This window comes from Desmodus rotundus, chromosome 6 (genome assembly GCF_022682495.2).
Source record: "Desmodus rotundus isolate HL8 chromosome 6, HLdesRot8A.1, whole genome shotgun sequence".
NCBI classification, from domain to species: domain Eukaryota; kingdom Metazoa; phylum Chordata; class Mammalia; order Chiroptera; family Phyllostomidae; genus Desmodus; species Desmodus rotundus.
Window position 1 is genome coordinate 15,888,980 of NC_071392.1, and position 21,992 is coordinate 15,910,971.

At 40.8% G+C, this 21,992-nt stretch overlaps 1 protein-coding gene across 2 annotated transcripts in view; it reads right to left on the reverse strand.

The window, feature by feature from the left end:
• DNAH11 (dynein axonemal heavy chain 11) overlaps positions 1-21,992 on the reverse strand; it is a 249,553-nt gene that overhangs the window by 18,430 nt on the left and 209,131 nt on the right. The window contains exons 67-74 of one of the 2 annotated variants that reach the window (XM_053927361.2): positions 19,384-19,548; positions 17,488-17,628; positions 13,187-13,357; positions 9,433-9,555; positions 7,407-7,600; positions 6,115-6,263; positions 5,132-5,259; positions 1,155-1,382 (exon numbers count right to left, since the gene is read on the reverse strand). In XM_053927361.2, the coding sequence (XP_053783336.1) occupies positions 1,155-1,382; positions 5,132-5,259; positions 6,115-6,263; positions 7,407-7,600; positions 9,433-9,555; positions 13,187-13,357; positions 17,488-17,628; positions 19,384-19,548 (1,299 nt within the window). The remainder of the gene's footprint in view (positions 1-1,154; positions 1,383-5,131; positions 5,260-6,114; positions 6,264-7,406; positions 7,601-9,432; positions 9,556-13,186; positions 13,358-17,487; positions 17,629-19,383; positions 19,549-21,992) is intronic. The other variant, XM_045197324.3, reaches the window with a different exon arrangement.

The following is a 21,992-nucleotide window of genomic DNA, read 5'->3' on the forward strand; positions in this document are numbered from 1 at the left end:
AGCACTGGCTCAAACCCATGAATTCCATAATCTGAACAGAAACCACATCTTGTTTTCTAATGTAATGACATGTCAGCATGCATAAAAGACTCTTAAAAATTTTATGTTTTCTTGAAAGTTTCTATTTGTGTATTTAGTTTTGGCTAAAATAAGTTTGATGGCAAATTCATTTAGTGAATCACTTTGATTAGCTTTGATTTTGCTACTTATGACTAAATTTAGTCTTAATATTTCAAAGGATCCTTTTCATTAGATAAGAAATAATGTTCCCCTTGAAGTTCTTCAGAATCTTTCCAATAAATGTGACCTTCAGTTACTAAAAGTGGTTTTTCAGATAGCAATGAAAAGAACTGATACTTTCACCAATAAACTAGAACTGGTGGGTTTTGGGCTGGAGAAGGACTTCATTCACATGCTTTGGGGGAATCTGTTTATCCTTATGATTACATGGGCCACAGTTTTTAAAAGTGCAATTCCCTGGGGAGAGTGCCCAGAGTTTTATTACGTTATCAGAGAGCTCTTACCAAAGAGAAAAGAAAGCTGAGGGACAATTAGGCTGAAGCATATTTGTTCATGAAATGCTCACTTTTCATGAATAAAGATGATTGTTTTAGGGAGTTAGATAAATCCTATTTCAATATACCAAACTATTTTGTAGTTACTTTGAGCATGTCACAAATAGGCAGAAATTATAAATTGGGGGACAATTAAAAAACAAACATATGTCCACCCCAGGTCACAAAAAAGCATACTGCGAATACGTAATTGATTCAACAAGATTTTCTGAGTGCCTTCTGTGTATACAGTCTACTGTATTTATACAGGCTATGAATTACTCAATTATTTAATGAAGTAATTAGCTGTATTTATCAAAACGATATTCTTAGGTAGCTAATTATTATAATTCCTTCATAATGTGGGTTTGGAATTGGCCCAGAGGGTACTAGAGAAAAAGGTACGCAAGCATGCGTGTGCACGCACGCACACACACACACACACATGCACACACATGCACACCCGCATGCACACATCACACACACACATCAAGATTTCACCTCAGCCCTCTGCACAAGGTACGCAAATAGGTGATGGTTCCACAGTCTTGCGAGAACACCTGCCTTCAGTGTCAGACCAGGCTCCCTCTACGTCCTTACCTGGTCAAAGTTGTAGAGAGCAGCACGTAAACTGGCCAGCATTCCTGTGGGGGGTTCGTTAGTGATCTTAATGGAGTTTTCCAGGAGTCCCTGAGGGATGATATGCTCACTTGGTGTAGGCGCAGGCTCGGCACTCATGAAAACCCTGTAGTCTCCGTGGCTCCCTCGGCTGAATCTTTCAATGAGTTTCTCCAAGGTTCCCAGCCACTTGGCTACCAAATGGACATTCTGGAAGATAGTAGGATTTATAATTCCTGTGAAACTCAAGCATATTACTTAAATTACAGGATCACACCATTTTGCAATATATCAATGTGTTGGAAACTCAGAGAATCGTTATTTAAATGTTCTTTTACTATCACGTTAGGAGAACAGAATAAACAGATTGAACAATGGACATTAAGTGCTGCAGTTCACCACAGGCTGTCTTTGTAGACCCAAATCTCCTTCCAACACTTACCTGCTTCCAACACCCACCCATTACTCCCGAGATGGGGTTGCCTGATACTCTTCTTTGTTACAGCTCAAACTCAATTACTGAGACTTCCATGGGTTAGTTTAATCAAGTATAAAAACAAAAGGCCAGAAATGTACCAGATCACCCACTTCATTATTTCTGATGGAAACCTCCTCTACTCAAATTCCTACTCATCAGAATATGGACTCAAAGAGATATGAGGGATGAAAGGCTAGCTGAAAAAGAAAGCAATCAATCTTTTAAAAGATGTTCTATGTATTCCAATCATGCTATTTTCTTAAATTCTAGAGCTGTCAGAAGTCATGCGAGAAAAAAATGTCACCACCAGGACTCTTGGATTTTCAGTTTTAGGGTTCACAAATTTGCTCTTCTGATACTAAGCAGCCCCCGAGCACAGCTTGGTGCTGGGGGAGAAGCGTGAGGCCAGACCTCACATGCTCCCTGGCTTTGAGAAGCCAATACAGTGAGCGAAACTTCACCTGCAGGGATATGTCATCATTTCCAACAAAGAAGAGCATTTATCATTATAACAGCTACAAAAATACAGAGAGCGAAGGCAAACAGGGATGGGAACAGTGGTGCAGGCGTCTTTCTTTGAAATAGTTCTGTTGTAAAAAGACCTACAGTGATTCATGGGTTCATATCATTAGGTTATTTTCCCCTTGGCAAATATTGAACATTGGAGGTGTCACAGGCTGGATTATGCCCCCCAAATTCATGTGTTGAAGTCCTAACCCTCAGTGCTTCCAAATGTGACTGTCGTTGGAACACGGTGTTTAAAGAGGTCAATAAGGCTAAATACAGTCGCTAGAATTGGCCTTAACCCAACACGGCTGGTGTCCTTATAAGAAGAGGCAATTAGGACACATAAACAGAGGGAAGACTATGTGAAGACACAGGGAGGAGACAGCCACCCACACACCAGGGAGAGAGACAGAATACACCAGCCCTGCCGACACCTTGATCTTGCACTTGTAGCCTCCAGAAGTACAAGAAATTAAATTTCTGTTGACTAAGCCCCCCAATCTGTGATACTTGGGTATGGCAACCCTACACTATACACCTATACACTAGGTGAGGGCTCTCCCTAAGTCTCCTCTCCTACCTGCTTGCTACTAGGTTGTAATGAGAGTGCTTTTCACACCGAATTGTGCCACTCATACAAGTAAGTAGACCAAAACCAATATTAAAACCTGTTTTGCAACCTCAAATACAGGGGTGGGCAAATGCAGGTTTACAGTTGTAAGTCTGCGGAACACACAGAGTTAATTCTTGTGTTGCTATTTATTAAGTATTGCATTATCTGTAGCACAACTGTAAACCTACGTTTACCCACCGTGGATGTCCCAATTCTCTATCTTACGGACTACGACAATCCCTCACTTGAAAAGTTTACTCGAAACAAATGTAAACATATTCTAGGCCATGACATTGGAGTCAGAAGCCTGAGAAACCCCCAAGGGGGCCGCCACTGCACATGTGCACCTGGGGGTCCCACCTGGGGGCTATTCTCAAGGATACTGGCTTTGGTACTGGCGAGACCCTTGTGCCCATTTGCCCAAAGGCTACAAGGCATGTGCAACATTTTGAGCCAATCCGCACTCACTGAAAACCACCCATGTTTTGCCCATGAAAAATGATTTTTAAAACCCATTATGTTAATTCACAAACCATCTGTGATAAGATAGCTGCCAGCCTGTGCCTGTGTAATAATTTTCTCTAGAGTGTCGGCTTTTGATAAAATGCTAGCCGAGTATCCCTGGAGGGACTCTATCTGATCATAGCAATTGATCATTGTCGAGTTTGGTTAAGAACGTATTAATACGGGCATACATATCGCATCTCTACACTTGATAATTTAAGTTAATGTAAATTACAAACAATATAGTAAGGTCCCATTTTGGTCTCTTTCTTCAAAGTCTTGCTTTTCTTTTAACTGTCAGTCAAAGAGGTACTAGAATCTTCCAGGATCTGGGACAACCAAAAGCCTGGGATGGCCTCTCCTCTCCAATTATTCTGTGTGTGGAGAGGAATAGCAAGTTATGGTCTACATTACTGGCTTACCACTAAGAACCAAAATCAAAGGTTTAGAATAGATTTCCCAAAGCAGATACTTCACAAAATAATATTTTGAGATTTTTAAAAAATGGTGAAACTTATAATTTGCATTCTTAGAGGCCACTGGAAGCCTCACATAGATCTAAAAACAACAGAAACATGTTACTTTGAATACTATGTTCTCTGGAGAACAACTATACTCCTCTTAGGTTCTTGCCAGTTTGAACTGCTGGATGCTGGAGAACTCTCAAAGAACTCCTTCTTTCCAGGGAAGATCCCAGCATCTACACAGCTGTCAGGGGAAGAACTGCTGTCTCTTGAAATAAAACAAACCCTCCACTGTCAGCTGCCTGGCTCTGGGAACCCCAGTCGGGACACAGCATCCCCAGTAACCTCACTAAGGTCTCATCTGAGCAGCAGGCAGCACACTCCAGAAGGTTATGTTCTGCTTGAAGCCTTCAGGAAGCTCATTTATTTCAAGCAGCAATGCAAAATGCATCCCCCTTGGGTCCTGGAGACACTAAAGAGGCCATTTCCTATCTCCACATGAGGGTGGCCGCATGGGCCAGCTAGTGGAAAAGCGTCACCTGCTGGCAAACAAGCCTGGACTCAAGTATCAGCTCGGCCCCCTTCCAGCTCTGTGGCCTGGAGGTTCTCCAGACCCCTCCGAGGCTCCCTTGTCTCACCTTTATAATGGGAATGACATCATCTTGCATCGCTGCAGATGATGTAACCTGACAGTTGCCTAGTAAAGGGCCCGACACAGGCGTGAGAACCTGTGGGAGCCGGGTACAGTGAATCCAATGGCCATGCGCAGACCTGCTGAGATAGCTGGTATGTCCTCCTGTGGAAGGAGTCCAGCAGCCTGGCTCCCAAGTGCCCCTAAAGCCGGGCTGGGCCCCATCGGTTGCTGGGTTCTCACTACAATCCCTGGTCAAGGGAGCCACGTGGGGGACACTGGGTTGTAGACTCTTGGACCCAGATAATGCTAGCCTGGAAAGGGACACATCAGGTTGTCTATCTTAATCTTCTTAATTTACAAACAAAGAGAATGCTACGTAGTAACTAGTTAGGGCAGAGTTGTAGCAGATAATACATAACCTTCAAAGCAAGGTGCAAATGAGAGCAATTACGACAGCAGTGTTGGCATCTCTGCAAGCCCGTTTGTCCGCGGGCACTACCGGAATATTCCAGACATGTCTAAGTCAGGAGTGTGAGAGGGATCCCGCTAGTATTTTTAATTGTAGAGCACAATGCCTAGAAAATCCCTCGAAAGATGACAACCACCCTTGTCAGCAGAGCCCCTAGCCACCTTGGGGGCTGTCAGTAACACTGACAAAGTCCGTCGGGCTCTCCAAATCACCAGGAGTCGTGTGCAAGGATGGGCTGGGCAGCCCGCTGTGTCCTCACTCCATGATGTCCATGAAAACGTAATACTCACTTGGAGTATGATCCAGTGTCCTCCGTTGGAAGCTTTCTCCAGTGCCATTTCTGCCACTGTCTCCTGACCTTGTCCTAAAGACACGTTGTGGAATTTTCCTGAGTCAATGGTAAACCCAAGTCTTTTGCCTGTGGAGTGATACAACAGGGCGGGGAAAAGTGAATCGGGGAGAGGTGAGAAGAGTGTGGGGCTCTGCGGTCCGATGTCTGTCTGTGCTCGCCTCTCCTACCTTCCAGGTCACTTTCCTGCACAACCCAACCTACACCTCTTGTCATTTCAACAAGCAGCATTTTGAGCTCTCCACAGCTGCCTCCTTGCAAGCATTAGCGAGGCGGGTGGAAAATCAGGCCCTCTGGTTTTGTGGCAATGAAGCTTTTGACATTTTGATAGATGGCAAGCATTGTTACTGAGCTTCATAAACTCTTGCAGGAGTCGCAAAGCATTTCCCTCATAAAAAGGAGCAACATGTGGTAGGTATCACATCGTTTTTGTTGAAGGGATCGGCTCATTGGGAAAATGCAGGAGCCTCTCACCTTGCGAGGCCGCACTTGAATTGAGCACAGTCGGGTCACAGCTCTATTAACCTGGCGTTCTCAGCACGGGCCGCGGGGGATGGCAATCCAAAGCACAAAGCGACCGTGCCTTGCACATTCGAACAGATCTGCTCTAATGACCATTATTTAGTCACGGGGGGCGCAAGATTACGCGAGCATGGAGAAAATTGCCCTCTGGCCCTCATACAGTCAAAAGGTGGGAAACAGTACAAAAGGAACGTGCATTATGCCAACTAGAGGAATGTGCCTTTTGAACATTTCTTCAGACTGTACAGTATTATTAGTCTAACATTTTCCATACACCCAGTCTCCAACAAATGGAAAAAATAAAAATGAAAGAAACTAAGGTAACTATAAACTGCAAGGAAGGGTGGGTGGGCCTTGGACGGAAGGTGGGAGGGTGAGCCAGCAGACCTCCTGGCCACTCACCAAGGGCCTCGAGGTCTTTGAGGGCGTCTACCCCTGGAGACAGGATGAAGAACACGGGCGTGGCTGGGCTGCTCTCTTCCAGGGCTTTAGCTAAGTCCACTCTGGTCTGCTCCACATACTTCGCACCCAGCTTCTCCTCCACGAAATTCCTATTAAAAACAACAATGCAAAAGACATGATCAGTGCTTGCTTCTGACCTGCAGAGCATCACAACTTGGATCAGCTTAAACCACAGGCACAGGAGGACAGCAAACCACGTTTTTTAACATGGGACGTTTTGTTAGAAGGGCGAGATGAGTGCAACCAGATTTATGCAGTTGTGTTGGTGAGATCCCTCTCTGCTTTCGAAGTAAATCAGAAGCCTACATTCCATTTTGGGCAGGCTGCTGAGAACCCCAGTGCCATCAGCTGCCCGCCTATGGCTTTGTATCCCCCCAACCCCCTGCCAGACCCCCCATTACTTATTAACAGTTCATTAGATTTGCCACAGTGCAATTTTCCAGCCTGCTGGGCTTCTCATGAATATACAGATGCTTTTGGGGTGTTTCTAACACAGGGAAGCTCAATTAAGCAGGGATCCAGCAGCACCAGATTTAGCAGAGAGTAAGTTGTACTAAGCAGAATTAACTCCTAAAGTAAGGTTCAGCAGAGGTGGCTGCAAAGGGAAAATTGGCTGAATTAGACAAAGCAAAGAAAAAAAACTGAGGCACGTGAATACTACTCAAGAAAGGGGAGGAAGTTGCAAACTCTTCGGTGAGTGAATTCAAATTAGAACATGACTTGTGTGAATAAAGCAGCATATTACCATTTGGAAGCCAAAAGGGCTGAGAAAAAGGACACTGGAACCAAGAGGCACACAGGGCTTTCTGCTTTTAAACTGCGCTGGTTGCAAAGTTACGGGACTATGACTGTCTCCATGAAAGGAATTCATTTTGGTTTAACATGTAAAATCTCTGGAGCCCAAATACCACCACGGAATAAAGACGATGGAATTTAACACTTGGGTAATGCATTTTCCTGGCCTCTGAACCCTGCTGACACCTGTCTCTCTTCCGGGAATATTTCCGTCAGTTCCCTGTGTCCCCTGCAGATTTCAGAACCCAGCTTTTCAGGAAGGATGTCCTGAATGTCTTCAGCAAATTTTAACAACAGGAGTGAGTACAACACCAACACTTCAGCAGAATCACTTCTCATCAGCATGGACCATAAATGCCTCCGGCAGATTCTCCCGGCCCCTACGACTGAGTTTCCTCCAGGTTAGCCCGCATTTCCAAAGACGCTGACTGCCTCACCTGAGAGCGCATGTCATCCTGTCAGGGCGCAGGGCTCTCAAAATAATCAGCTTCTGTATTAAACTTTTCTTCTTCCATTCTTGTGGTAACTTTTCTTTTTCTGGACACTCAGATTCTACCCACTTCCTCCACTGCTTGGCAGACCCTTCCATATCTCGGTCTATGCCTCGAAATTCTTCCATAAGGGCTATTGCCTGTGACAGAACAGGGGAACAGATAGGAACAGTTTCTCTCAGGCATCTGAGATGAAGACTTGTGAATGAATCAGGTCCTATACAAACAAGCTGTGCTGGACAGTGTTTATTTCCTCTCCGGATTACTCTGCACCCTTTTCTGCCCTGCCAAGAGGGTGATCTCCAAGAACCACTTGGACTGAGCTCCCTGGATCTCTCGCCTGGTTGGGTTTGTCCAATAGGAGGCAATGGCAAGAGGCTAGAGGGCTGGGGAAGAGAGAGGTCAGGGTATTTATTCCCCGGCTCGGCCCCTCTGGTGACACAGCTTGGCAAGTTCCTCTACCGAGTGCCACAGCACCTGCAGGCTGGCTCTATCCCCAAATTTTATTTCTCAGTCATTTAGTAATGGCTCCTTTTCCTCCCTTTTTCCATCTGCATACTTGTGTTGAGTCCCCTATTCTTCTTCCCATACTATGAAAATGTTCTCTACTCTTTGTTAAACTTTTTTTAAATCCCTCTTTGAATACACAATTTGTTTTTTGCTGAGGCCCTGACCGATATGCAATTGCATTTATAATTCTAAAGTACAATTCTAAATAAATTCTAATCAAAAATTATATTTTTAAACAGTAAAAATCTAAATATACTATAAAATAAGAGATAACATAGTTATTTTCAATGCATGGAAATGGTTCCTTCTTAGGAAAAAAGAGTGGGGTAAAGCTCAGCATATGATGAGCATCTTTAAAGAATTCCAGAGCATAAGAATAAACACTTAATGATAAAGAAACTAGATTCAGACAAATTCAAAAAATATTTATTTATATTCCTTGACTTTTTTCAAAGGTCCTGAATACTATACATATTCATTAACAACTTTTCTGCCCATTAAATAGGTCAAAAGTTCCTTTACTTTCAAGTAAGAGATCAATTTAGTTGTACACCTGAAACAAATATAATACTGTGTGCCAACTATAATTGAAAAATAAATTTTAAAAATGTAGAGCAAAAATTTTAGTCAACTTAGAAATAAAGATTAAAGAACATTATATTATATAGCATATTTCTACAACCGAAATGCCATATGAGGTCTGTCCAGAAAGTATACATCCATATACTATGAAATATAGAGACATTTATTGAAGAAGATACAAGATACAAGAAATATTGTACATAGGAAAATGATACCTCAGTCCCTTCAAAGTAGGCACCTTGGGACCTCACACAGTTCTCCCAATTGCCATTAGCTGCCCTGTCATATTTTCTTGAATCTCATTGATGGTCTAAAAATCTCTTTCCTTTCAAAGGTGATTTTAGTTTTGGGAAAAGCCAGAAGTCACAGGGCACCAAATCTGGGCTGTAGGGGGGCTGAGTCACCTGGGTGATTTGATGTTTTGGCAAAAAACTGCACAAGACACGATGTGTGAGTGGGTGCGATGTCATGATGAAGCTGCCAATCACCACAGCTGTGGCCTTCTGAATTAGCGAACAGTTTCCGCAGAGGAATGTTCAAGCTTAATGCAAAATTTGAGGCAGATTCGTTGCTCTACTCACTCAGTCATTTTGAATGTGACAGCCACACAGTACACAAGCTCACTCAACCATGTCTACCACCCCCACTGTCTAGTATAGTGAAGTCATCATCATTCACGCACACGCAATCCAGTCCACTCTCCTTGGCTGCCAGGTTACATTGATGTTTCGCAAACCATTCTCGTTACATTAACAACAGTTGGATGCTTTCTCAGACAGACCTCGTATATCATTTCAATTTTTAAAACAACATTTCTACATTTGAGAGAACCGAGACTGAAGTAAGTTGTAGAAGTTGAGAAACTATGTTCCTAACATACCTTAATTGCACTCCATGACTGAGTGGTTAGGAAGTCGACAGGACTCAGGTAAGTCTGTTCAATTGTGAATCGAAGCAGGAAATCCAATTCAACAGGGTCTATCTCCTTCTTTCTCAACAAAATCTTGAAAAGAGTCATTTGGTTTATACATCAAAATCAAGACAAAGGAAGCAGTCATGGCTTAATAGATATGATTGACTAGGCAGAACCGAGTGTTCTGAAAACTCCTGGAGTTATATATCTGCTCTATAGTTGAAATAAGGGATAAGTTATGCCCCTGATCTCATTACCTTAATCAGAAATCTAGTAGCAACTAATTATAAAGCCTGGTTTATTCCAACATTATACCTATTATCAATATATTAGAAATATGCTTTCATATTTAGTCCTCTGCTGTTAGATCCATCTTGTCTTAAAATTTGTTATACAAGTGGAAAAAGACTGAGATGACAATGGACTGAGTTACTAAACACAAAGTAGAGCTAGTACTATGTGTTAGTCCTGGTATAGGAATTACATCCAAGACAATACTAGAATCACATAATGGAACAAACTTTAGACATTCTGATTACAGAATTAATAAGAAGTCCATAGAACATTTTGGGGGGCAAAATGAAAAATTCCTAATTTCCACATAAAAAACTTACAAAGTTAAACAGGTAAAATGCTTGAGTTTTACACTATTTTAAAATTCTAGATATTTCTAAAATGCAATATGGGTGGTAACATGCATGAACATATTTTTATTGGAAAATGAATTCTTAATTCAGTTTAATTTTTTAACAAACAACAAATTGTCCACATACATATGAAGCTTTGATAAGCATGGATTGTCAGGATTTGAGAGAGGTTATAATTTATCCTTGGCTTCCAAGGGTAAAAAGTTTTAAATAGATACACATGTCATATGTTATCATTTCCGGTCCATTACTGTTCACGAGCAATATGTATAAACACAAAAATTTCAGCAAGAAATGATTCTGATTAAAAAGCGGCAGAAAAACTGCCTAGGCACCTTTTCCCAAAGTGGAAAAATGGCTGACGGGTACATAATAAGCTGCTCAATATCACTCTCATCATCAGGGAAAATGGAAATCAAAACCACAGCGAGATATCACCTCACACCTGTTAGGATGGCTATTGGCAAAAGTACAAGAGAGGAAAAATGCTGGTGAGGATGTAGGGAACAGGCATCCATTTTGCACTGTTGGTGGGCCTGTAAATTGGTGCAATCACAATGGAAAAGAGTACGGTGGCTCCTCAAAAAATAAACAGAACTACCGTATGCCTCAGCAATTTCACTTCTGGGTCTACATTCAAAGGAAATGAAATCACTATCTCAAAAAGCTGCCTGTACACCCACGTCCACTGCCACATCACTTAAAAGAGCCAAGACACGGAAGCAACCTGCCATCGATGGATGAAGGAATAAAGACGATGTGGTACATAGATACAGTGGAATATTATTCAGCCACAAAAAGGAAATCCTTCCATTTGTGACCTTGAGAGAATTACACTAAATGAAGTGAGTCAGAGGGGAAAAAGACAAATACTGCATAATCTCTCATATATGTGGAATCTAAAAGACCGAACTTATAAATAGAGAGAATGCATTGGTGGTTACCAGATACGGGAGGTTGGGGGGGAGGGGCGTGAAATGGTGACAGTGGTCAAAGGCATAAACTTCCAGGTGTAATAAAATGACAGCAAACTCACAGTTATTAACAACCACACCTAAAACAAAAATAAGAGCAAACTAGGCAAACAACTAGAACAGGAACAGAACCATAGAGGTGGAGATCACATGGAGGGTTGACAATAGGGGAGAGGGAGGTGGAGAGGGGGGAAAGGTACAGAGAATAAGTAGCATAGATGATAGGTGGAAAATAGACAGGGGGAGGGTAAGAATAGTGTAGGAAATGTAGAAGCCAAAGAACTTATAAGTATGACCCATGGACATGAACTATAGGGGGGGATTGTAGGAGGGAGGGGGTGGGCAGGATGGAGTGGAGTGAGGGGGGCGGGAAATGGGACAACTGTAATAGCATAATCAATAAATATATTAGAAAAAGAAAGAAAAAATAAAAATAAATAAAAATAAAAAAGTAAGTGCTGATGAGGCTGTGTGAGCATGGTAAGTATAGTTAACAGTGCTGTGTTGTACTTGTGAAAGTTGCTAAGAGAGTAAATCTTACAAGTTCTCATCACAAAATAATTGTAACTATGTGAGGTGACGAATGTTAAGTTAATTATGGTAATCATGACATAACGTTGGGTTGGCCAAAAAGTTTGTTTGTTTGTTTGTTTTTTCCATACAGTGGCTCTAGTAGCGCTTAGCTGTATTTAACTTCATTCAAAATAATTTTGTTAGATTGTATTGTGACAGCTGTCATATCACTGTGCATTTAAAAAACCTTACCAAAATTGGTGAATTTTTGTGTAGCCATTTTAATGTTGAAGATGGAAGAAAATATGCAACATTTTTTGGCTTATTATGCTTTATTCTTTCAAGAAATGTAAAAACACAACTGAAACACAAAAAAGACTTGTGCAGAGTGTATGGAGAAGGTGCTGTGACTGAACGTGTCAAAAGTGGTTTGTGAAGTTTCATGCTGGAAATTTCCCACTGGCCACTGCTCCTTGCTCAGGTAGGCCAGCTGAAGTTGAGAGCGACCAAATCGAGACATGGATTGAGAACAATCAATGTTTTACCACAAGGGAGATAGCTGACATACTCAAAATATCCAAGTCAATACATTATTGGTGAAAATGAAAAATGTGTCTTATATTTTGCAGAGAAATCTTAATGGACTTTGTCCAACCCAATATGTGCATATACAATATATACATATTGAATAATAATGTTGTCCATCTTAGACTAACACAAAGTTATATGTTGATTATATCTCAATAAAAGTGGGAAAAAATTAAAAATGACAATTTTGTTTTATAATGCTTTCCTCCTGTTTATCACATACATTATAAAATGCCTACATCCATAATTCTTTTATTTTGTCATATATTTTCATATAACCAAAAGGAATATATTAATACTAAAAATATGAATAGTTTATCATTATTAATGGGAAGTATTAATATTTTTATAAAATGCCTTCTTTGGGTGAGATATTTTAGAGGATACAACGAGAGAAGACATCATTAAAACTTGGACTGACAAAAAATGTTATATAGCAAATGAACTAATAAAAGGAGAACCTGCTTATTTCATCTAGGAATGTGATCCTCAATGTTTTTTTCTTATTATGGTCACTTTATTCAAACAAAATCTTTTGCAGACGTTCCTATCAAAAAGAGTAAAAGGGAGCAGGTCTCACTGGAGGTGGGAGTGTGAAATCCAGAGCTCTTTTTATTTATTCATTATTTTTCTAAAGGGCTTCTAGAGCCCCTCACACCTGGATTCACAATTCTGATCTCAGAAAATTCCCTTGGCAGCACCTGAGAAGTTCTGCACAGAACCCAAGGAGGTGAGGAGAATGTCTCATCAATCTGTTCTTCAGGGTGACAGCTGACGTATGGCTTCCAGGGCCTCCCCACCCAAACCAAAGCCCCGTGACTGACCGGCAGGCTGTCATATGCCCAGTTCCCCCCCTGGGATACTCAAACTCTCCTTGTGTCACCGAAGGCTTCCAAAATAAGGTGTCTGTAGCCCCCTTCAGTAGAAAGAAAGTACATAGTAAACGGAGAACGTGGGACTTTGGTTCTGGGGATGCTCTCCAGAGCCTGGTTTGCTCACCTGAAAAGCCATGTGGGACAGGAAGGTGAGCTTGTCTTTCTCAAAGAGCGCCTGGCTGGTGTAGAGGAAGGTGGCGTGGGTTACGCTCTCCATGAGCACGGAGATGCGCCCCTGCGTGTCCTCCACCTTGTCCGCCTGCTCGATAGCTCTGTGGAACAGCGCGTTGAAAGCCTGGCCAATGCAAAGTGGCTGTTACAGGGGAACTGGTGCCTGCTGTCTAGCTAGCCTGAGACACAGGGCTACAGACAGCTGAACTTTTCTCTGCAGGGAGGGACAATGGGGCAGGATTTTTATGAGGGTTACGTGAGCTCTTAGAACCATTCCTGGTACATGGTAGGTAAGTGCTCCTTCATATTTGTTGCTATTACTATTATTATTAACATGATTCCATAAAATCTACCCATGTCTCCCCCCTAGCCAATTAAACTGCACCATCCTCTTTAGGTTTCTCTGATCGCTGTGGAGTATTTTTAAAATGTGTGCATGGGCCCTTCTTACGTCTTACTATATGACATGTCTTCAAATTTTTCACCTATTTTATAAATTGGGTTGTTTGTATTATTATTGAGCTGCATGCATTCTTTCTATATTCTGATATAAATTCTATTGGATATATGTATTTATTGGTGATAGATTTTACTAGTCTGTGGCTTGCCTTTTCATTTTCTTAATAATGTCTTTAGAAGACGATACATTTTTTAACTTGATAAGGTTCCATTTATCAATTTTTTTCTTTCTATTGTACGCTAAGAAATCTTTGCCTAACCCAAAGCTCAAGGATTTTTCTCTTATTTTTTCCCTGGAAATTTTATAGCTTAGCTTATTCATTTTGAGTTAATTTTCTACATAGCGTGATGTACAAAATTAGGATTGAGGTTCATCTTATTCCATGTGGATATTCAGTTGTCTCAGTACAATTTGTTGTAAAAAAAATTACCCCTTCCTCACTGAAGTGTCTTGGCTTCACTAAAAAGTCGGCTGACTGTACGCTGGGGGTCTACTTCTGGACTCTCTATTCTGTTCCATTATTTATGAATTTTTCTTTAGGCCAATTAGTGTAGGTCTGTAAGTTTTGAAATCATGTACTTTGTTTCCATATTTGTTGTTCTTTCTCAAAATTGTTTAGTTATTTAAAATCCTTTGCATTTCTGCACAAATTTTAGAATCAGCTTACTAATTTCTAAAAAAAAAAACTGTTCTGGGATTTTGATTGAGGCTGCAGGGAATCTATACAGCCATTTGAAGAGATGTGACATCTTATTAATACTGAGTGCTCCAAACCAAAATCATGTTCTCTCCCTCTCCATTTGCTTAAGCCTTTGAAATGTTTCTCAAGAATGTTTTATTGCTTTTAGTATGCAGATCTTGCATTTGTTTTGTTAAAATTATCCCTAAAAGTTTCATGGTTTTGAAAGCTATTATAAATAGTATTGAGTTGTTATTTTCCTTGTTCCCCATATATAGAAATACAATGTATTTTTCAATATTGACTTCACACCCTATAATCTTGCTAAGAACTCACTTCTTAGTCCTAGTAGGTTTTTTGTTTGTTTTGTTTTGTTTTTTAGATTTATTATGATTTTATACATACACGATCAGGTCATCTGTGGGGGGGGGGGGAGTTTTCCTTCTTAAACCGCTGTGCCTTTTATTGTGTTACTGTGTTGGCTGTAACTTCCCATGCAGCGTTGAATAGAAGTGTTGAAGGAAGACACCCTTGTCTTGTTCTGCTCTTAGGGGAAAGCATTCAGTGTTTCAACATTGAGTTTACACTGTTAGCTCTGGATTTTTATAGATGGCTTTTGTTATATTGAGAAGTTACCATCTAGTCCTAGTTAGCTCAGTGTTGGGCTATTTGTTTTTCTTTTTTAAACCAAGTGTAAAAATTTGTCAACTTCTTTGCATCCATTGAAATGATCATATGGTTTTTGTCTTTTATTCCATTAACATGAAGAATGACATTGTGTGATTTTTGAATGTTTAATCAACTTGCATTTCCAGCACAAATTCCACCTGGGCATGATATATTGTGTTTTTTTTATGTGGCTTCATTCAATTTGCCAATCTCTTCTTGAGTACTTTGCAACGAGGCTCACGAAGGGGGATGCTCTGGAGTTTTCTTTTCTCCTAATGCCTTCATTTAGTTCTGGTATTTGAGTAATACCAGTTTTATTATTCTCCTTATGCTCTGTGACTGTTCCAAAATCCAACCGCCCTGTTCTCCCTTCCCTACGACTAGAACCTGCTAGTTACTCTTGACTCTCTTCTTCTTCTTTATTGCCTGAGGGGGACCCTGTCACTCAGAGTCCCCCAGTGTCACAGATGAAACAAGACTGCCAAAACATGATCTGTTGGGGAGAAAAGGCTGGCTAATCTCTCAGGGGAGAAGCACCTTGAGCACCTCTTTCCCTGGGCTTTTACTGGGTTTAGGTTGCACAGGAGTACAGAGCATATACGGAAAGCTCATTAGTCAGTGTCAGGCTGTAATGATCAAGGAAGGGAGATATGGTCAATAGATAACATTCAGAGAACTAGAAGGGCTCATTCTGAGTCGGGGTCGAGTCGGGGTCTGACAGAAGACGGAGTGATGCCAAAGGGCCATAATACTGGGAGACAAATCCATTTTATGCTTGAAGTCTAAACAGCTCATCTAGATTAACCTGAGGGTATTCTTAGCAAAGCAGGACTCACAGGACTTCATTCATTCTTCTTCAGGCCTGATTGCCTAGGGGAACCGCCTGTAATGGTATAGGGCTGCGCCCCCCTTATCTGGCATTCTTTCAGGCTGGAGTCAGGCCAGGGAAACAAAGTAGCCAAGACAGTAGGAGACTTCCTGTAGTGGACTGAGGACTCAGGCTATAACAAAGCGTGGGGTGAGGGTCCATCACCCCTTTTCTACAGTCCCCTAAGACTTCCCTGAGGGTCCCTTCATGACTGTGCCTGTCTAAGGTTGTTCCTCCCTTGAGGAATCTCACCTGTCATTGGCTAACCAGTCACCCACCCAGGCCAAGCAGGGGGATATGAGAGGGGATAGGTTTTTGTCTCCTTAGCAGCTTATGTCCCTAAGGCTTTTTTATTCAGCCTTAGCCGTGGGGGACGACAGCTCCTGAAACCAGGCAGGGTGGTTCCCAACAATTGCCCATATCCAATCCATCTCCAAGAGCTGATTATTCTAGCTTCAAATCATATCACAAGTCTATTCATTTCTATCAGAGTCTTTTGTCATATCAGTCATCTGCCTAAAACCTTTCAATGGCTTCTCTTTGCCCCCAGGTTAGAATCCTCAACAGGGACTAGAAGGCCTCATGTGACCTAGACCTCCTCACCTCTCTGGACTCTGGCTTGCATCTCCTCTCTCACTCATTACGCTCCAGCCACACAGATTCATTCATTGCCCGGATCCCTGACCCTTTCATGTCTTGCACACCCTTGTGCTCTCCAAACACGCTTCACACGGCTGCATCCTCTCTATCCCTCCCTGAACACCCGGTGAAAACGGCCCCCCCATTCCAACTGCTCCCTCCCATTGTACTTACCACTTTTACACACACACACGCACGCTGACCCCCACAGATCCTCACTCATGTCTGCTTTTTAAAAACTGTATATTCAGTGACCGGCACCACATCTGGCATGATGACTGATCCCAATAACTATTTGTTTAAAAACTGACTGACAGAATTAATGAATCCTGCCCAGAGGCACAATGGTGCAACAAAGAGCATAGGCTTTAAAATCACAGGTTCAAATCCTGGCTCTTTAAGTATGAAATGTGCAGTCCTGGGCAACTTATTTAACATCTGGAAGTATTCGTTTTCTTTTTTTAAATAGGGGTAGAATAAAATACTACATTGAGATGTTTCAGACGTCAGAATGAACCAAAGCATGAAAGTACCTTGCGTGTACCAGTAGCTTAATAAATAGTTGTTCTCATTCTTTGTCCCTCAACACCAAAATAACATGGGGAATCTCTTCATAAGATGTCTACAGTTTCAAAAAGAAAGTATAGGAGCCTCCAGGAGAATAGCCTTATTTATATATAATAAACTCTTCAAGACTCTATTTTAGAACAAAACCAAATGTATTATAATGTTCATAGTTTAATTACCTCAAAGCCTCATAGAAAACGTGAAATGAAAGTTAAGAGGATGAGGGTGTCTTGGCGTTTTTTTGTTTTTGCTAGCTAGATCCTCGTGACCCCTTTCTGGGTGCACTAATTGCTTAAAAATAAATTCTGAACTTCCAGAAACAAGGTGAACTCCTGAAGTGTACCATTTTTTTCTTAGCCTTCTCGGCATTACCTTCAAAGAGAACTGATAGATGGGGTTGATTTTTCTGAGGTCGTTAATGACAAAGTAAAGAAGAGATGCTCTCGCTGCCACCGGTCTGTATCGTTCTCGGGCCTCGTTGATTCTCTCTTCATTTTCTTTGGCTTCGACCACCTGTGGTGGGATCAAACCACATCAGGGATCCAACTATGCACATTCTCTCTACTTGCCCAAGGGATGGAAGGGGCATTTCTGAAGTGAGAAATTACTAGTATCAAAGGGAATAACATATCACATCCATGCCCTTGAGCTGCTCAAATTTATTAAATGCGTATTTAAAACAATTTTAATTTTATATTTCTTATGAATATTCGAAGATTTAAAATAAACTTTAAACATATTTTTTTCATTAGCGTTTCCAGTGAGAAGAAATGCAACGTCAGCCATCTTATGACTGCAGACTGAAGAAACCTGACCGTTTGGGGCGCTACGGAATTTATTCTGAGTAATGTCACCTTTCTGCTTCCCCTCTCTCTGTCAGGGGTCAATAACCCGGCTATATCACCTCCCAGGGATAGCTCTGAAAAGTCTGCTGGGTCAGTTCAGTGCCAATAACTTTATTAGGCAACTAGGTCTACACAAGCAGCCAAGGTCAATAACGTATCGAATAGCCACGCTCACTACTAAAAAGCTTTCACGTGAAGACTCACATGACAGTCTAATTTTGACTTTGCACCAGACCATCCATATGCTCATCTGTCTCCATTTAGTTTGTCTTTATGTGTTAGCCTCTGGGTGCATTCCCAGAGATAATTAAAAGAAACTATCAACCAATATGTTCATTTGTATTGAAGGCTCAAATATGCATTGCTTTTATCTAGGACTACTGCTGGTCATATAGCTTTATACGATGCAGTATTTTCCCCAACATTTTAATAGAGTTGATCCATCATATTTGTGTATAAAAGGAAATAAGGAAAATGTGGAGCAGAGAGGGAGGTCCCTATATGGCAATATATTAAGAAGACAGGAAGAGACATTTTAAGAAATAATTAGAAGTTAATTTGAAAGCTAAGACCTAATTTACCTAATTGCTCTAATCTTTACCATCTCAGGAGCCACCTAGAATTCCTTTTATGTAAAAAAGAGAGTAATTTGGGATTCAGTTCCCTTGCTTAAATTAAGACAAATCTGTTGCAGGAGTGGAGACACAACCTCCGCTGGGTAATTAAGAGATTCTTTAGTAATGAGGATAGTCCAGCAGGCAAATAAGGCTTCTTCCTCTTATTCCAAAGCATTTTAAGGGTTAATGGTTACTGCTGAAAATCCCAAATGCGCAGCATGCCTGAAGCATATTGGGACACACTTGGACGTTCAGCAGGAAGTTTACTCAATGAGAAATCTTATTGGCTTTTAGGAAATGCCATTTTCCCAGTGTGAATAATGCATTTGAGACAGCAGGAGACCATTTCTTCCTCAGTCTCCCAGCACCTAAGGCCTGCAGATGAAGCTTTGGCTGTAAGGATTTCTTTAAAATGCACGACAGACTAGGAAACCTGTGGAGAGCCTGGATGATGTCAGTTTGCCAGAGTCAGCAGCTAAACCAAGTCGTTTTAGACTTGAGACCGTATCAGCCAGCAGGCCTCAGTTTTCTTTACATGTGGTCACTCAGAACAAGAAACAGTGTGACAATCTAGTCTGAACGACCGGATTGCTGTTGAATCAAGAGAAGCACAAGCTCAGCTCTCTCTCTCTCCATTTGGAATCCCCCCACTGCCCATTTTTTAGGGCAGTTCATTAGATGACCTGAATTCCACAATAACTCAGTCCTCTTAGAGAAATCACCGAATTCGATCACACTTTCATCCAAGCATGCATTCCCATGGAGCACTGAAACGGGCCTTCCCGGCGGCCTCTGCCTGCTCCTACCTTGTGCTCTATCTCCGCGGCGGTCGCCTTTGTTGTCTCCAGTCTCTCTACCAGTTTGGTGTCATCCAGAAAGCTCCCCTCTGCGGCAGAGAGGCGCAGAAGGAGGTCTTCCTCCAGGTACTTCAGCTCTATCTTAAAGTCATTTTGGTGCTTTGTTAAAACCAACTAACACAAACCAAAAAAAGTTTAAAGAATGGTGGTTAAATTCATGTTTTTGAGGTTCCTTAATCATCAATTTCTTGAAATCATATCTAATAAAACACAATATTAAACATGCTAATAATAATTTTTAAAAATTTGTTTAAAAAGTTTCAGATGGCAGGGCCCAGAGTGTGAACATTTATCATAATCACTTAACATCATAAACCAATAGGAAGTCTCTATTCTAAGGGAAGAAACTTCTGGTTTATGCTTTGAATCTAAAGAGTTGGAAGCCATCATTCCCATTCTTACACACACATACACACACAAAGCTAATCAAAACTCTTCTTCCATCCATCAGAGAACTGAGGTCATAGAACAACGTCCACTCTGAAAACTAGAGACAGGGGTGAGTAAGGACAACCACAGCTTACCGGGAATATTGAAATAGTAATTGGCTACTTGCTAGAGGCAAAGCTTGAGTGTTAAGAACTCCAGGGGCCCAGTGTAAGGGAGACCTCCGTACCTTTGTGAGTAGAAGGGGTTCTCACAGTGAAGGATCAGAAAAAATCTACGTCTGCTTTGGGCAGGAATAAGGAACGATTTTGAAATATATCCAGAGGAAAGCAAGCATTTAAAATATGTGAAGAGCTTTCTGTTCTCTTAACAAAAACCTGCCCTCAAGGAAAATCACTTTACTAGAGTCTTCCCTGATCTAGGGTGAAGGGTGATTAGATCATTCAGCTGCTTCTGGACTTACTTGCTCACAGAGGAGAGAGAGAAATGAATGATAAGACACTCCTCTGAAGGGCAAATACCAATGACTAGTCATACTAGAAAACCCCGAGATTTAGTCATAAGACTATGGAATACTTTCCATTGAAAATTTCTTACCACCACATCAACAGACTCCAGTAAAATAGCCTCACTTTACAACTGAGAGAGCTGCAAAACACAAACTCTATTTAAGAAGGCGCTTCTAGGGCAATTCAAAGACGCGGGAGACAAAATCAAGGATAATAGAGGAAACCGAAGCTATGACAGCAACAGCTACAGCAAACCTTACACGCAGCCTAACTCCTAGCCATATAAACAGAGAACCTCATGCTGATGCTCTATTTACCTGAGTTCACACGACTCAATACATCGTGTCTGGCTCTTGTGAAAAGGCGAAAAACACAGTCTGAAGAGATAAAGCAAATGGCAGAACAAGACTCAGGTGTGGCAGAATAAGACTCAGGTGTGGCAGAGATTTTGAAGTGGTCAGACTGGGAATTAACTATAACTATGCTTAATACGCTAAGGGCTCCAATGGAAAAAAATGAACAACACGTAGAACCACCTGGGCAATGTACGTAGGGAGATGGAAGCTCTAAGAAAAAATCAGAATGAAGTGCTAGAAATGTAAACCACTGTAACAACTGGAGAATGCCTTTGATGGGATCATTGGTAGGCTGGACTCAGTCCGAGTGAGTGAGTGAACCTGAAGATATGCCAAAAGGAACTTTTGAAACTGAAAAGAGAAAAAGAATTAAAAAGAAAAAGAAAAACTCGCCAAAAACTATGGGGTAATTACAAAAAATATTTTTTCTTTCAGATATTTTTACATAAGGAAAATACCTGAAAGAAAAAAAGGAGAAAAAATATTGGAAGTAATAATGTATACAAATTTTCCAAAATTAATGATATTCACCAAACCACAAATCCAGGAAGCTCAAGCTAAGCAGTATGAATAATAAAAACTCTACACCTAGGCCTGTCATATTTAAAGTGCAGAAAATCAATGACAAAGAAAAATTTGTTTGAAACAAGCCACAGGGGATTAAAAAACTCTCATCTATGGAGGGAAAAGAATAAGAATTACATGGAACGTCTCTTGAGAAACAATGTAAATGAGAAAAGAATACAGTAAAATATTTAAAATACTAAATGAAAAACCCCACTAACCTAAAATGAGGAAATGAAATTCTCTGTTAAAAGGTGCCTGAACTACCCATGAGGCACTACAGCATTACTTTGAATGTGTTACTTTAATCTTCAAAACATTTGACAATTAAACCATAGACTTCTAAATAACGCATGTGTCAAAAAAGAAGTTTCAAGAGAAATTAAAAATATTTTGAAATAAATAAAAACAAAAATATAACGTATAAAAGCTATACAACAAAAGCAGTGCTTAGAGAGAAATGTATAGCATTGCAGACATATTGTATATTTGAAAAAGAGAGAGCTCTAAACTCAATTTCTAAGCTTTCACCTTATGAAACTAGTAAAAAAGGAACAATATAAACTTAAAGCAAACAGATAAAAATAAGCAATAAAAATTATAACTTAAACTAATGAAATTTAAAATAAAAAAACCAAGAAACCAAAATTTGGTTCCTTACAGGATCAGTAAAATGTATACCCTTTAGCCAGGGTAACTAAGAAAAAAAGAGAGAAGGCACATATCACCAATGTCAGAAATA